Source organism: Cordyceps fumosorosea (assembly GCF_001636725.1).
Source record: "Cordyceps fumosorosea ARSEF 2679 chromosome Unknown scaffold_3, whole genome shotgun sequence".
NCBI lineage: Eukaryota > Fungi > Ascomycota > Sordariomycetes > Hypocreales > Cordycipitaceae > Cordyceps > Cordyceps fumosorosea.
In genome coordinates, this window is record NW_017387303.1 from 600,540 (window position 1) to 616,887 (window position 16,348).

The 16,348-nt window shown below is 55.8% G+C and overlaps 4 protein-coding genes across 4 annotated transcripts; 2 read left to right on the plus strand and 2 right to left on the minus strand.

Moving 5' to 3' along the window:
* Window positions 1–4,463: 4,463 nt before the first annotated feature.
* Window positions 4,464–5,861, plus strand: ISF_01879 (hypothetical protein; the record flags this gene model as incomplete). The annotated part of the gene is made up of 2 exons (XM_018845486.1): window positions 4,464–5,370; window positions 5,476–5,861. The coding sequence occupies 2 exons, from the start codon at window positions 4,464–4,466 to the stop codon at window positions 5,859–5,861; spliced, it is 1,293 nt and encodes a 430-aa protein (XP_018707209.1).
* A 308-nt stretch (window positions 5,862–6,169) lies between these two features.
* On the minus strand, window positions 6,170–9,358 carry ISF_01880 (Alkaline phosphatase-like, alpha/beta/alpha; the record flags this gene model as incomplete). The annotated part of the gene is made up of 1 exon (XM_018845487.1): window positions 6,170–9,358. The coding sequence occupies one exon, from the start codon at window positions 9,356–9,358 to the stop codon at window positions 6,170–6,172; it is 3,189 nt and encodes a 1,062-aa protein (XP_018707210.1).
* A 1,073-nt stretch (window positions 9,359–10,431) lies between these two features.
* On the plus strand, window positions 10,432–12,129 carry ISF_01881 (HET domain protein; the record flags this gene model as incomplete). Its single annotated transcript, XM_018845488.1, has 1 exon — window positions 10,432–12,129. The coding sequence occupies one exon, from the start codon at window positions 10,432–10,434 to the stop codon at window positions 12,127–12,129; it is 1,698 nt and encodes a 565-aa protein (XP_018707211.1).
* Window positions 12,130–12,575: 446 nt separating this feature from the next.
* On the minus strand, window positions 12,576–15,168 carry ISF_01882 (Cytochrome b561/ferric reductase transmembrane; the record flags this gene model as incomplete). Its single annotated transcript, XM_018845489.1, has 2 exons — window positions 12,576–14,956; window positions 15,015–15,168. The coding sequence occupies 2 exons, from the start codon at window positions 15,166–15,168 to the stop codon at window positions 12,576–12,578; spliced, it is 2,535 nt and encodes an 844-aa protein (XP_018707212.1).
* Window positions 15,169–16,348: the final 1,180 nt, after the last annotated feature.

Below are 16,348 nucleotides of genomic sequence, written 5' to 3' on the forward strand. Positions count from 1 at the left end.
GGCGCCATGAAATTACTGCCAAGCTGAAGCCCCTGGCAAAGCAAAGCAAAAATGGTAGGCAAACGAGGCGCGTTGACCATTGTTGCGCTGTGGTGCCACGTCTGACCTCGGCGCAGCTGTCGCCGGCTGGCCACCTCATGTGTGACCCGTTAGCTGCGCTGCGCACCAGGCTACCTACATTTATTACGCCCGATGACTGTCTATGATGTTATCGGCAGGCACATCAGCCCTAGGGCAGTTTGTGCATCGTTCGGAGGCTTGCGCGGCGTCAGCGCACTGGCCGTGACTAACAAGCCACGAAACTCGTGTCCAGAAAGACGCCGAACAAGAAATTACCCGCCGAAGAGCTGAATCTGGAATTCCGAAGGTGCAGGCTCGTCGGGAGATGATCAGCATTACTGCACAGCCAGCGCCATCAAATATAACGGTCCTCGTGTGACTGCGCCTTAAATAAGGACCTGGCCCGCATCACAAGGTGGCATAATCCATCATTTCATGGTTCGCATTCGCGTTATCGCATTATCCATCGCTCGCAGATATATCCCCCCCAAGTCTTAAACAGATCTCATTGTCTGTGCTTTGTCTCAGGGCGCCTCGGCTTGTACCCAGGCATTAAACGGCATTCTCCGCCAGCTCGCCAGGTTATTCGGATGATTACAGCAAATTACGTTGTCTGCCTTTGTGGCTTAGAACCCAGGCGACATGACATCAGCTGCTTGAAGCTGCCGCTGGTTGCATGTTTTCTCTCCTTCTCACCCGCCTATCTTCGAGGCCTCAAAGGAGCCGTTGACACTAGTGGTTGATCGAGCGCTAAGAACGGCGCGGAAAGATGAACAGTTTTTGTTCAGCAGCCAGTCTGAGCGCCCACCGCAGCCATTTGAACCAACTTGCCTCGGCTGCTTTATCCACTCCTTCGTACGTCCCAAGATGCCGGTATTGTGCGGGGAGCGAAATGCCAGCTGGAGCGACAAGGGGGAAACGCCAGCTGGAAGTGCGCCCTGGCGTCCAATGTGGTGGCGGTAACTTTGCTCACAGCCGTCCGTTGTCTCCATTCCCTATGGCTATATGAGCAATCTACAACATGCGACGATGCCGACGGGCCCTGTCGGCTCTTTGTCTAATTCGCATTTTCGTAATTCGGCGTCTCCGAATTTCTCCCTTGATTGCCCGTCAAATATGCGTGGCTTTGAACTCATTTGCAGGTGCACACGCCGGTACCCGCCAACTCAATCTGATTCCGACATGCCCAACGTTTCCTGCGCTTGGGAATCACATTTCGACGGGCTGACTTGACACGTCCCTCCCTTGCCAAGGTAGGTCGCATTCTCGTATGTCTACGCCATGCCTTGGTTGGCGGCCGATCCCCGGACTCTCCTTTGATCCGTGGTCTTATTAGAGATTCTGCAGCACCTGCACGTAACTCTATCGCATGGCGATGACGTGCGTGTTGCTTTCGAGGGGCCTACTGAATAACACACGCCCGCAGCAAATCCACCCACATCCCGGGATCCCGTCATAGCTTAGTGTACGGAGGTCGCTTTCAAAAGTCGTATCTAGGTACTATATAAACACTATTCTGGTAGGCATTTAATAGGAAAAGATGTAGGGCAGGTAGAAATAAAAGACGTAGGTGAAAAAAAGATAGATAAAGAGGATGAGAAAGACAGGAAAGGTGGGTGAGAAAGATGGAAAAAGTAAGGCTCGCTGAAAAGAAATCTCAAATTTCTAAAATCTACTCCCGTTAACTTTTAGAAACACGCTATACGCTCATGTTTGTATGGATCATCAGTAACTAGGCTTTCTTTTTCTTTTTCTTCATTGCTCCCACAGGTATCGTCGAAGAACGATGTACACTCCGACAGAGATGGCGGTGACGGTAGCCACGACAAGGAGCATTACGACGAGTCCAGGTAAGTCGGCAAGGGCTGTCCTGTCACAACTGAAGCACAGCCGGCGATTTTTGGGACGACGGGAGTTAGCGATCTGTCCATATTATCATGGCTGTGATCAGCATTCGTGTAAGCGGGGGTTTTGTCCTGGTATCAACATACGGTACCGCGCTCCGCAGTAGAGGCATCTCCGAGTTCGTGCCATTGATGTTGCTTTAATGGAGAATTAAAATGTTTGAAGTGGCCAGAACGTTACACAGCACTTGAGGGAACAATACCTGTCTTGCGTTCGGGGACATGTTTGAAATCGCCGCTGCCCACTTCGAGCCAAGCCATCCGTGTGGACGCACCGGCGGTGATCTGGGCCGGCGTTTGGCAAACATCCCGCCTCTCAAGTCGCGGGTGGAATTCGGAATAAAAAACGACACCCTGCACTTGTGTATGGCGGCAGGGCGTTGGACCGGCGTCTCTGAGTCCCGGTCCCCGGAGTCTGAGGTGAAGAGAAGCGGCATGGTCCTCTCCGTCGGCGCAGACGGTCCGGCGATCGGCGTTGCGGGTGCGTCTGGCTCGGGGCCCCCGGCGGCACCCGCCGGGGAATCGATGCGAGGAGGAGAAGGTGGATGGGTCTCCATGCTGGAAGGCGTCCCGGAGATGCAAGATGAAAGCCAAATCAGTTTATGCGCGGAAGCTTGGAAGGAAGATCCGTGCCGAATGGAGCTTGGCTAGAGAAAGTAATATCCGAAACGAGCGTGTGTGTATTAATTGGATATAGCAGAAATGAAAGGAAAAGGCGACTGATGACTGAATAGTAGAAAGCGTTGAAAGACTGCATGTTTACAAAAGAATGTCCACGGCGTGATCAAGTCCGGTGTAAGAGCGGCTGCCTACCTGCCTGGCGAAAGCAACAGTCACTCGCAGCTGCCAACAATGTCCATCACCATAATAGGGGATCACAATTAATGACTAGAAGTCTGGGCAGCTCTCTCTCGAAATATTGCGTTATTAATGATTATTCACGGATACAATACAGCATCGACGCAACGCTTGTCTAGTGAAGCCACGCCGTCATAGAGGCTGCAAACCGAAGCACCTCTGCGTTTTCCTGCAGATTCATGATGCTTTGATCACACGGCCTTGGAGTGTGAGGCGCTGCAATAATTGGCTTCAATATGCCTTCGCCGTCTCTCAAGTTGCTCAAGATTCAGCATCAAAGCCCAATCGTGGCGAATCGACGCCCTCTCTGCATCGGCCGCTACTTCAGGGCGCGCAAAGTCTATTTTTTGGGGCGAGACCCGCGACACTCAGCAGTATTTCCGAAGAAGGAGGTGTGTTTATATACGGCCCCAGAGGCTCGAATGATTACGTCGGCGAGGTGACGCATGCATATGGAAATGTGTTGATGCGATGCAACGCGGACCTATAGCCAAAGATGGACAAAGTCACAGGGCATGGTGGCCAGTTCGGCCTATGAAATGGCGAGTTTGAGCAGATTATTAATGAATATGTAGTTTTAGGCACTATCAAGATAAGTCTTGTGATATTTCCTTTCTTAGCCGGCCCCAAATACGATGTAACTGCCTACTTCTTGGCGAGTATGTTCGGCGACCAAAGCTGTGCTAATAGCGGCGCGGCTGCTATGCACCTGTGCTCACCGACACAAGTCTGCTGCAATTACATGTAATACCAATAGAGATGTAATATTAGACGAGCGTCGGAGATGCGTGAATATATTGCAGCGAATGCGGGCCAGTGTCGGCCAACGGCAGCCCGTCCGCGACTTGTCAGCGCACTCTCTTGGCCAGCAGCATCCACCTTTTCATCTTTGACCCAACTATTCGTAAGGACTGGAGATTATGCACTTGCTTTGGCGGTCCACCTAGTAAAGGCACGGTTGAGGCTATTCCAGGACATTTTTCTTGTTGCAGAATACCTGTCGCATGGATAGCTGTCCGCGGGAGGCTATGGTGTACATGATATGCCGCACCGCTCAGTCGGGGTCTGGCTAGCTCGATCCCGCCTCCACGTTGGTCATTCTAGCGATACTTGGCAGTTTGAGAGAAATCCCCCAAAAATCAAGAAAATGACAGAACAGAAAGAGATATTTGACAAAAATCATGACACTGATTGGCTCGCCATACAACTTCTTGGCATCCTTGCTGGTGTTGGTGGCAGCCACTTGCTTGATGCTAGTGGAGCTCATCAGCGCCCGTTTGACGACCAAGGACCAACCAACTTCATTTGCCGAGCCGAGTTCTGCTCCTCACATCTCACATCTCATCAGCCTCGTTCGATTTCAAACGCCCCCATCAAGGATCCCCCCCAGTCGGTGCCTACACGTGATACAATAGCGAGCCATCCCTGAATCCATCGTTCTGCTGCCGGCGGCAGGACGAATTTCAGATCCGCGAGGCCTTGAGGCTGAGACAAACTTCATCTCTGCAGCGCCTAGGGTCTTGGCCAAGCCACATAAAACGTCTAGAAGAACCACCCACCGCCCCTCCTTGGACAGCCGCGTGCCCGAATTATTATTCCCCGAAGCCGTTTTGAAGAGGGGAAGCGAGCAGAACGAGAAGAATGAGCACGAGGCTGGCCGTTATCCGCACCGCTGCGAGACCATGCCAACCACACCAGCTCCGACATCTTGGCCAACTCCCTGCCTGCAGACTGCAGCAGCAGCAGCAGTCCGGGGTGGTGGCGCCTCACCCCTCCCCCCCGGCCACACGGACACTCTCGTCTTCGTCGACGTCCTCGACGGTTGTGCCGCCGCGTCGTCGTCGAGCCACACCGGCGCCTGACCTTGAGAGGCTGCGACGACAACCTGCCAAGGTCATCCCCGACTACCTCACGCCCATGCCCTCGCACCTCCTGACGACCATGCTGGACGACCTGGAGGCCTGCGGCGGCGGAAGCGGCGACAACGCTGTCGCCGCGGACACGTCACAGGACGACGCCGTCCTCGCCGCGGACCACCACCCCCCCTCTCCATCATCTCGGGGACCTCCCCTCCCCAAAGAGCGGTCGGGGCCCTCGTCGCCGATTGTCCAATCGCCGGCCCTCGCCCTGCCCCAGGGTCATCACCTGGTCTACTTCCCCATACAGGCCGCCCCGTCACGCCTCGCGCCCGACGGTGCCGACCTGGACCACTCGCCCGGCCTTCACTACTCGCGTCGCCTCTGGGCGGGCGGCGAGGTAACGTTTCGCGGCGCTGGTGGCCTCGTCCTCGACGGCCGGCCCTGGACCTGCACGGAAACGATTGGCGACGTGAGGGTCAAGGCGGACGCGAGCCGGGAACTCGCGGAAATCGGCGGAAACGAAAAGGTCTTTGTCGATGTGTGGCGCAGATACGCGCTGGACCATCATCACCCCGGCCTGGAGAAGACTCCGCTGCCGTGGTCGATCGAGGAGCGCCGGACACTCGTCTTCATGGATCCAGGCGATAACCCCGTACCACCACCCCAGACCGGGGCGAAGGTGGTCAAGTGTCAGTGGTCCTTGCACTCCTTCTCCTTCTACCCTTCCGAGACGCGTTCTGGCGTGGAACACGTCTAGAGACCAAACCCGCTAACCAAAGCTGATGCCAGGACAGACCCTCACGAGGCAGCGCACAGCGTCCGCGTCCTGCCGTCCGCGCGGCACCTCTTCCACTTCTCCGCGCTGACGTTCAACGCCCACGCCATCCACCTGGATCCGCAGTACGCCCGCTCCGTGGACGGCCACCGCGCGCCGCTCGTCCACGGGCCGCTCACCCTGGCGCTCATGCTCCGGGTGCTGGCGGCGAGCGCCGGCCCGCGGCCCGTCGAGCGCCTCGTCTACCGCAACCACGCGCCGCTTTACGTCGACGAGCCCCTGACGGTCAAGGTGCGGCCTGTGCCGTCGCGAGGCGGCGGCGGCGGCGGTGCCGTGTGGGACGCGTGGGTGGAAGGGCCGGATGGGGGGCTCGCCGTCAAGGGAACGGCGACCTTGGCGACATAAACGGCGCAGCATAGCATACGTGGGGACATTGAATGTAATTATAGTTGTATCTACAAAAGCATGGCGTATATGGGAGACATGAAATGAACGGTTGAAACAAGTTTGATTTGCCACCTTGTAAACCCATTATAACAACATCCACTGCCTGCGCCCCATCCTAAGTGCGTCCGACTCGAAACGAGCCAGAGATATATATCCCAGAACAACGACAAATAAGAAATATGATGTAAAGAATAGTCTTTGAGAAACAAGGCCCGAAGCCGAGGAGATTAAGAAAGGCATCAGCATGACAGAACACAAGACCGCAACTACTCAGCCCAGCCAAACACGTCCCCCACGGCCAGCGAGTTGCTCCGCACGCCCGTCAGCGTTACCAGGATGCCGAGGGCGTCGAGCAGCAGCAGCAGAAGCGCCGCCATCATGAAGCGCGGGCTGAAGACGCGGAAGAGCATGAGGTGCCTGCGCAGCCAGCCCGCGCAGGCCATAGTAGCAAGAGCCTCGACCGCGTAGTACGCCACGAACGCGCCGAGCGCGCGCGCCACGGCCTCGAGCGCGCCGCGCTGCCGTGGGCCGACCTTCCAGAGGGCGACGAGCGGCAGCGCGGCGACGGCGAGGATCTGCGCGGCGAACGTGTTGACGGCGACGGCGAGCGGCGCCCACGGGTAGCGGATGGTGAAGAGCGGCACGAAGGCGGTATCCCACTGGATGCTGGCGAGGTTGGCCTGGTGGCCCGTCTTGAAGAAGTAAAAGTTGCCGAGGACGGCGAGCATGACGGGGCCGATGGGCGCGGCCTTGAGGCCGAGCAGGTCGACGAGCTCGACGAGCGCGAGCAGCTGCCACGTCATGAGCGACAGCGCGCCCGCGCCCATGGGTTTGGTGAGCAGCAGGCAGGTGCCGAGCACGCTGATGGGTAGTAGGAGGTAGCGCGCGCCGAGCGCGTTGGCGTAGCCGAGGATGGTGACGCGCCCGCGGCTGGGTACGATGGCGACGGAAGGCGGCGCCCACGCAAAGGCGGTTGTGCCAGCTACGACGGTAATTGCCAAGGTAAACTGCGCAATGTAAACGCCGGCCGTTTTGAGCACCAGCTCGGACACGTAGGCGGCGAGCCATCGGCCGTTGTTGGCTGCATCGACGAGCCAGTACAGCGCGGATAGGAGCAAGCTGAAGCGGAAGACGTAGCCGATCCACGTTGGCGCGAGACCCTCGTACGAGCGCGTCGGCACGAGGAATGACTTGACAAGCGCGGGCAGCCCGAGGAAGGCCAGGAACGGGAGGGTGAGTTGCCATAGCGCTGACGTCGACGAAGAGCTGGAGTTGTAGTACGTAGTCTGACAGTACGGCATCTGCTCTTCGCGGCAGAGCTTCGAGTAGGACGCGACGCGCCCGAGCACGATGAACACGACGGAGTGGTAGATGCCCATGTAGCGGTCGACGCGCGATGACTCAATGCGAAACGAGGATACCAGAGCAGCGACGCCAAATGTGGTAATGAAGAAGAGCAGGATGGTGTCCTCCCAGATGGTGTATGAGTTGGACGCGAAGCCGATGGAGTGGCTGACAGTGAAGATTACGGCAAGCCAGCCCCAGAATGTATTGGGTAATAGATTACGCAGCGTCTTGCCGTACTGATGGAGGGCGGTGCCAGTTCTCGCAATCATGATGGTTGCCACAACCGTGGCCAGTCGGTCCAGTGGCTGTCCGCGGAAGACGGCGGCAGCGGTCAGTGCCGCAATAGCGAGAATTACACGCACGTCCGTGGCCCAGCGCAGGAGGTTCCGGTGGAAGAACTGATCCGGATGCTCAGGCTCCTCCTGGTCGTCTTCTGAGGCGGCTATCTGTTCAAGTTGTTTTTCGGCATAGTCGAGCTCCGGGTTGTTCAGCACAACGTACTCGTCGTCTGCTGTGCGCGACGAGTACATGACGAGGACGAGGAGGCCGATAGCGGTGACGAACACGCCCATACCCATGCGCGGCACATCAAAGCGCGCCCAGAGGCTCTTGCATACCTCGAGGTTGCGCTCCTGGTAGGCCGATAACGCGTCGTAGAGGCTACGACCGGAAAGGCTTCGCTCGGTCGCCGCCGTCCACAACGCCGCTGGGCTGCCTTTTTCCGCGCCCGGCGTGATGCCCCGTGTCTCAAAGTACAGCTTCTGGTATCTTTCAATGCCCGCAGCGGTAACCCGAGACACAGCAGCTAAGTTAGCCCAGTCGTTTCCACGAGGGCCGACAAAGGCTTCCTCGATCGGAGTTCCCAAGTTGTTGAATGGAACCGGAATTCCGAGAAGGAGAGACAGCGTCGGAACAAAATCTATTTGGTTAGCGGGTCGAATTTTGGCGTTTGGAGGTGGCATAGCGTGCTCGGGAAGAGTACGGCCAAAGATTGGCCGTTTCGCGTACATCCACAGAGCAGCTTCAACTTCGTCATCGCTCTCTCCGCCATGGTCGCCCTTGCTATCCATGCCGTGGTCACCCATGACGACGAGAAGTGTGTCGTCATCAATCTTGGATACGGCCTTGCGGATGAAGTCATCCATCTGCTGTAATTTAGAAGTCATGGCAGGATGGTCGGGGCCGTATCGATGACCAGCGTGGTCGACGCCAAGGCAGTGACCAATGAGGAGGTCCCATTGGTTCTTGCCCTTTGGCTCCAGAAGAGGTAAAATATGGTCAATAACGCCGTTGTCGACAGTGTGCAGATCCCAGACGTCAAAGCTATCATAAGCTCTACTGATATTGGGCTCAAAGTAGCCGGGGAAGAGACTCCACCAGGTATCATCCCCGATCTGCGCAACCCTTTTGCCATTATTCTTCAACTGCATAAGCAGATTATCCTCGTCAATCGCATCGCCTTTGAAGCTACTACCTAAGTCGATAAAGGTGGGCAGTGTGCCGGTCGTAAGGCCCTTCAGGCGTTGCAAGGTGGCTGTCGGCGGGTCGGCGATGAAGGGTCGGAGGAAAGCGTTCTGCGGCGACTTGGCAGCAATTTCGTGGAGGACAGGGAAAGCATTGTGATATGCGTGTGGGCTGTCGACAGCATGAGGAACGGTAAAGTCGTATCGGAGGGCGTCGATGAGAATGACGACGGCGCGATCAAACGTCTTAGGGTGCCAGCATCCCTTGTCCGGGTTGAAGAGGCCTTTAGTCCCGTCAATAGGTGGCGCGTCGCAAGTCGACTTGTCGTGCAGGACAAGCCTGGTTAGTAGAAATCCTGTCGTGAAGAGCCAGATTCCAATGGCGTGGATGGCGAGCATCCAGATCCAAAATGCGACAGTCCACAGCCAGCGCTTCTCGTACCGCGACTGGCGCAACTTGTTGAGCTGCTCGCGCTTCTTCTGGAGAGCATTGGCACGCTCTCGGTCGGTCGGCAGGCCCTGGCTAGCTGCCTCAGCATCAGCTGCCTCCTTGGCTTTTTTGGCCTTTTCCCACTCGGCGGCAATGGCTTTGTATTCGGTGAGGGACGGGCCGGGGCCCTTGGCCTTTGCGCCGCGTTGCGACATGGTTTCTGAGGTGTGGTGTGCTATGACCGGATCGCAGCCATGAGTGATATAAGAAGGGGTCGCTTTGATGGATTCGTCCGGTCGTCAATTCCCACGTCTGCGGCAACGCGTGCAAGAGATGGAGAGCTGGTGTAGCTACAACAAAGTCTTTTCTGGGACGTTTGCATTTAAGATGCCAGTTACCCTCAACTAGGAGCTGCGTGGAGCCGCGTTTGTGCTGTGCTGGAGGTCCGCGCCCCCACCGCACCTTGTTGGCCAGGAACCATCCATCTTCCTGTACACACATGCCAGACATACCTTCCATCAATATCATCACCAAGCATGGCTAATAAGAAACAAATCTTTGTTATGAAGCTATCGCTACCGCTACCGCCACATTCGGTTTTCTTGAGATCACTTCCGTGTGGTATCCCATCTACCTGCTACCTATGTGGGTGTTCGCAGTCACGGAAGCACGTTTGACTCCCGCCAAGAACTAAGCCACAGTCAGTATATGAGCTTCACCAGCTAGCAAGCTACAGAAAAGCGATATGAATAAAATTTCGGGGGTATTCCAAAAAGAAAATACTTTTCCCAGCATTCCACTCGGTCATTCGACGGCCATGTGAGCAACATCCTCGTCACCTCCGATGCGCTGCTGCATAATCAGCTCATTCATCCATCGCCTACCAGAACTTGCACCCAGTCAACAAGCACCTGACGCTCGATACACAAACACGCCATTCAGATTTTCTCAACGCATACAAGTCCTTCATCCACAATCAGTCATGCCGCCGCCGCCACCAACTCCAAGTCTGCCAACCCGATATCGCTCTAACCGGTATAAGAACGCCTTCAGCTCAGCTGAGCGGACTCCAAACGCCGCGCGCCATGTCACGGTATTCAGAGTTCTATCTGGGACTGTGGTCTAGTGTCCTCGCCATTTAAATATATGCTCTTGTCATTATGCATATTGGTGTAAAAGTGTTCTGGACAATACTTCTTTTGCATGCCACATCTTGAGGCAATCGTGAGCTCTCGCAGTGGGCCGACCAGAGACCAGATCGGCGGTCAGGCTAGCTAGGATGCCTATCATGCAGCCCCAAAGCAACAGCTACAGGCATGCCAAGTTGCCTCCAGGATACATCCGTGTGCTCGAGCTGCAGCCTTCGGTTTCCATCGATGAAGCATTGGTATGCCGGCTGAGAGCTCAAACAATCACAGATGTGCCCTATGAGGCTGTATCGTACGTATGGGGCAAGACAGCAGTCTATCACACCACAATCTGGTGCGCAGATGAGGGGGATACCGAGACAGGCGCCGGCATGCTGCGTATTGGTGCAAACTTGGCCAGGGCTCTTCTCGCCTATCGCTGCCTCGATGAACCTAGGCGGATCTGGGTCGATGCCATCTGCATACAGCAAGATGATTTGGATGAACGCCTAGCCCAAGTCCGCATGATGGGCGATATCTTTCGCAATGCGACCCAGGTACTATGCTGGCTAGGTGCCTTCCAGGACCCAGCGATAGACGAATGTCTGGCGCTCACCGCAATACACTTTCTACGAGAGTTCAATAGAGATCAGGGTAGCCACTTGCAGCAAATCCAGGCCGCCATACACAAAGGAACCTTGAATAATGGAGGGCAAGCTCTACAGGGAAGCGATGACGAGCAGATACTCTTCGAAACTTGGCGTGCCGTCAAAGTCTTCTTCGACTGCGAGTACTTTCATCGGGCGTGGATCATCCAGGAGATTGGCCTTGCTCGTCGCGCCTGGCTCTCTTGGGGCCGCAGCGATTTGTGCATCGACTGGGCCGAGGTGGCTCGTTTTGTCCTATTCCTCGACGACAACGGCGCCTCCGTCATCAACGAGCTCGGCCTCAAGTCCTGGGTCTGCAACCACATCAACCTGGTGTGGTCCAACAAGGCCGACGGCACGCCGCTCTACGACTTCTCCGAAGTACTACACTGGGCGCGCGTCCACTTGTCGACCGACCCCCGCGACTACGTCTACTCGCTGCTCGGCCACCCGAGCGCGGTCGTAGATGGGCAGCTGCTCATCGAGCCAGTATACAGCATCGTCACGTCCCAGGTATACACAGACCTCGTCATAAACATCATCTTGCGGACACGCAGCCTACACATACTCGCCTTCGTCGACCACGACTACAAGCCGAACCCAATGGGCCTGCCAACTTGGGTGCCAGACTGGCACGCCTTGAATCTCGTTGCGCCGCTCCGATGTCCCACGCGCGCCGCTCCGTCGGAGTACCAAAACGTAACCATAGACAAACACATGCCCAAGCCCCGTCTGCGCTGCCGAGGAACCTTGATCAGCACCATACGCGCATTCTCAGACATGATTGACCCCAAAGAGCTCGCCATCACCGACTACGACGCCGAGACGAAGAAGAAGCTCCCGTTCCTGCTCGACCACATCTACTTGCAGCTCGTCCTCGCCCACCCTTCCGAGACGCGGCCCCGCGCAGACGCCTTCATCTCCGCCCTGAGCCTCGTCCTCACCGGCGGCTTCCGCGGCACCGCGCGGTCCCTTCTTCGGCAGCCTCTCGGCGAAGGAGGCGGAGCCGGTACGCGCGCTGGCCGCGGCGGGCTGCGCGACGCAGATGGTGCAGGACATGACGTGGACGTCCATGTGTCGGCGGGTGTTCATCACCAAGGACGGACAGCTCGGACTCGGGCCGCGCATAGTGGCGGCCGGCGACGTGGTGGCCGTCCTCCCGGGCTCCAGGTACCCGCTCGTGCTTCGGCGGGCGGGCGACACCGAGTATGAGCTCGTCGGGCCTGCACTGCTGCATGGCTTCATGGATGGCGAAGTCGCAGCGGCCCCGGCCGGTACTTTTGTCGAACAGGAACTTTGTTTAGTGTAGGTAGATAACGTCCGTCATGAGAACTTGCTCTCTCTGCTTGATGATGCTCCTTTTCGGGATATCCTGTTCAATCGTTACTGTTTTTCTAAATACACAAAAAGGCTTTCCGCTCTATAAACAACGCCATTACCACCCGAGACAAATCCAGTCCCCTCTGCGTATAAACATCAGCGCGGCAGTCGCGCGCCTGCGAATATGTACTGAAAAATGACCACATCCAAAAAGGCAGCAATACAAAATACAAACACACACATATTCAACATAAGCTTGGGCCTAATCCTTCTTTCAAGAGACCAAAATGCAAAATGCAAAATGCAAAATGCAAAAAAAAAAAGATCAACAAAAGTCATCAGTTATACATGTCCACTCCGCTCGGCCTGGCGGTGGCACTGCTGCCTCTTCTTCGCTCCATTCTCCGACGTTGTCGTCTATTTTCCGCAGCTGCGGTTTCGCTCGTCTTATCGCCTTCACTTGGAGATGGCATGCTCATGCCGCTCCAGGTGCCGTGGGTACCCAGCGAGTCCACGCTTGCCTTCATTTGACTGTGGGCGGGCGTTCCCCCGACCGCAGCTGCCGGACCGGCGGCAGAACCCGCTGCGGAACCGGCGGCTGGACCAGAATAATAGGCAGAGTCTTTGCCAGCACGGCGGCCCTTGGCAAACGCAGGTCTGGGCGGCGACAGAGGCGGCAGTTGGTCTTCCTCTTCTACCCGTTGCTCTGCTTCCCGCTCTGCCGCGCGCGGGCTTGCTGCTCTGCGGTACCCGCGCCCATTGCTCGGGGAGTCAATTCCAGACATGCTGCTTATCGAGTCACGGCGACCTCGAGCGGCCATGGCCTCTTCCTCCGTCAATCGCCTCAGTGTCACATTGCGGTCACGGTCATCATGAACCTTGACTTTGACGCTGACTGGCTGACTATTCGGCGATGCGTAGCGATCCCTGTCGCGTCCCCCGTCACCGCGGTAGCTTCTCTCTTCATTTGCAGCGAGGCTGCTAGCACGAGCGGCTGCAGCAGCGGCTGCTCGTTCTCCAGCTTTACGACGTTTTTCTGAAGGTCTTCGTTGCGGTGGTGATGCGTCAGTAGACACAACGGAGGTTTCTGCTCCAGAATGTAGTATTCCGTGAGGATCTGCTGGCATGGGCGGCATGGAAACTGACTCTGTGCTGGGTTGGCTGACATCTCTGGCTGGTCGTGATGGCATGGGAACCGGCTGAATGCTTCCAGATCGGGCACCGGCACCAGCTCGAGGCGGCGGGTCCATGGTTGATTCTGTCATGTCACTCAATGCAGTTTCTGTGCCATATGGTGCGCCATAACCTGTTTGACGACGAACAGGAGGTGGTCGCCTCGAATCTCGGCGCGTTGGGGAAGGATAGCCGTCACCTGTAAATCGAGAGATGCTTGTTCCTCCGCGCAGGTCCTCTTGTTCACGTAGTCGGTCCTCTTGCTTCTTGTTTCGTCTTTCTGCAAGTTTCTTGGCAATCCATCCCATGCCCAGCCCGCCGAGGATCCCCTTCGCAAACCCCCCACCTCCTCTAGAGTTTTCCTCGGACCTTCTTTGTGACGGACTAACATAGGAAGAATATTCTGAATCGTCATAGTCGCGACGTGATGGGTAGGAAGAGCGTGGCGTTGTAGGCCTGCCGGTATCGCCCGTTCTCGTGGTATGGGTAGTGGTGTTGGCCGCGTTCGCCGATGGCGGTAGCAGAGACGTTTGTGTGGGGGTATAATCCTCGGTGTACCCGCTGCTGTAATCGCTTCGTGCGCCGCGCCCGCTACGGTGACGGCGAGGCGTTTCCGTAGATACTGCCGAGTATTCTTCGTCTCTGTTATTCCTCTTCTTCATCAGATTTGCAGCTAGACCTCCGGCTCCAACAGCAGCAGCAACACCAGCGAGCGTCTTCAAAAATCCTCCGCCACCGCTCTTTCGCTGGGGAGAGTCAGAGTACTTGTCATCGTAGTATCTGTCGGACTGGACACGAGAGGATAATACGTCGGTGCGGGTCCTGTAAGAGGACGGTGATCGACTGCGCTCGCGATCTTGCTTCTTGCCTCGATTGCGCAACAATGCCCACAATCCAGCGCCCGCAGCAAGAGGGCCAAGCCATTTTAGCTTGCTGCTGTTGTTCGGCTTGTGATCAGAGATGAATTCGGATTCGGTGAGGCGTGTTCGCCCGCCATCAGACCTTGTGCCAGCTCCCATGTAGTAATCACGATGGCCAGCACGACGGTAGCTGAAAATAAAGTAGAGCAAAACGAGAAACGACATCCAGACCGCATAGAGGATGAAGAGGTACTTGGGTGAGCCGTAGAGGGTTAGGCCCAGCGGAACTTGAACAATGCCCAAGAGCCCGATGGCGCGTCCAGACCACTGATGGATCATTATTCGCAAAGAGCGTGATTTTGTAATGTGTCGAACCAAGCGGCCGCCAATGAGTTGGAGAACGAAGAGTACAAATATGGCGACGCCAATGCCGTGGTGAGGATTGCTGAGGTTTCGTTTGGGGCCGACTGCGAAGAATCCAAGAATAAAAATAACCAGCAGCATAAGACTAGCTAAAACTTGTAGTTGACCATGGTAGGTGACGGCGCGGCCGGGGTTTCTATCGTAGAAGCGAATCGTCATGACGGAGAAGGGTACGATGAGCAGGAATACCAGCGCAGCCATGACACCATGAGCCAAAATGATGCTGTGATATCCAACAAAGGTTGAGAAGCGATTCCCCATGCCTAAAAAACAGTGGTTAGCGCGGCGATGTAAAGGCGTCGTGGTTTGCGGCTCCCATACCATTGTAGCGCATAGTATCGAAGTTAACTCCCTGTAGATTAGGAAGCAAGAAGGTGTTCTTGTCAAAAACCCAGGTGCCATCTCCGACATTCAAGGTGTCAGAGGCGTAGCTTGCCGAGCCTGGGGCCGACAGCTCGTCTGGTGTCGGCGCCATGACGGCGGCGACGAGGTGGGAGCTGGCCTCGGCGATGCAGTGGTGGCTCTTCGATGAGATAGTATTTGAACGTCGCTTCGGTCCAATCTATGCCATACGCCGACCAGGTGTACAGATTTGCTTCCTCCCGGTATATTGCCCGTTCGGATGGTTGGAATGCGGTACCTCGTGGCGAATGGATCCTCGTGGGATTCTTGTGTTGACTTCGATAAACGAGGGGCGGTGTGGGGGAGGTTGAGCGGGTGCGAATACTGGAATGTTGGGAATAGTTCAGTTCGATCAGGGCTCGATGAATGAAATTGCCGCAAAGAGAAACAAAGGTTCTGTGTATTGGCCGTTTTTTTAAAGATGCAAGATGTCGGTGCGTTACAGATAGAGGGAGAGACAGTAGCACAAGCTGCCTCGTATGTACCCAAGCCAAGATGCAGGATGTCGCAAGCTCCCAACTAATCCTTGTTGCTTTTCTCTCCGGTTGCGCGGGGTGACGGATGCCTGCCCCACTCGCCAATTCTGGCTGGCTGTGGCTCAGTTGGTTGTTTACAGGAGCTACCCTACAGCCTAGACGATTTATGGCGCGCGTAGAATACTTCTACATATATGTGTGTGTGGTGTTTGTGTACAATAAACTACCTTATGTATATACTCTCTCCTGCGGATAGTTTCCTTTGTCTCTCCAGTGGTTGAGATCTGGGGTAGGAGTTCATGGACGCTTTTCTTGAGAAAGGAAAAGATGGTTTAAGAATAAAAGTGCCTTTATTCCTTCAAGCTCACCAGGAAACTAGAACAAAATCAGTCACAGCCGACAAACATTTTACTAGTATATGATTTAACCTACCGCATACGCTTTGTCTTCTCTACGGATTTATAGTATCCCAAGCTATTATCTAGGTATATAGTTTACTTAGAATCATGTCTCGTGATATGCCCTCGACCCATCTCGCCGCCCACCTGCGCCACCAGCCAACACACTAACACTGCCAGCTGGCAAGCTAACACGGGCAAACGCGCGATCCTTTTCCAACAAAGTCTCGAGTAATGGTCTGGTTTCCTGCATAACGGGATACATCTGTCCTTTTTTACAAACCGGCATCAGCCATATCTATTGCTGGCGTGTCGCTAACTTTGCCCGGCGCAGGTCTCAACAGCAACCAACACGCCTCGACCACTCCAATTTCAGCGC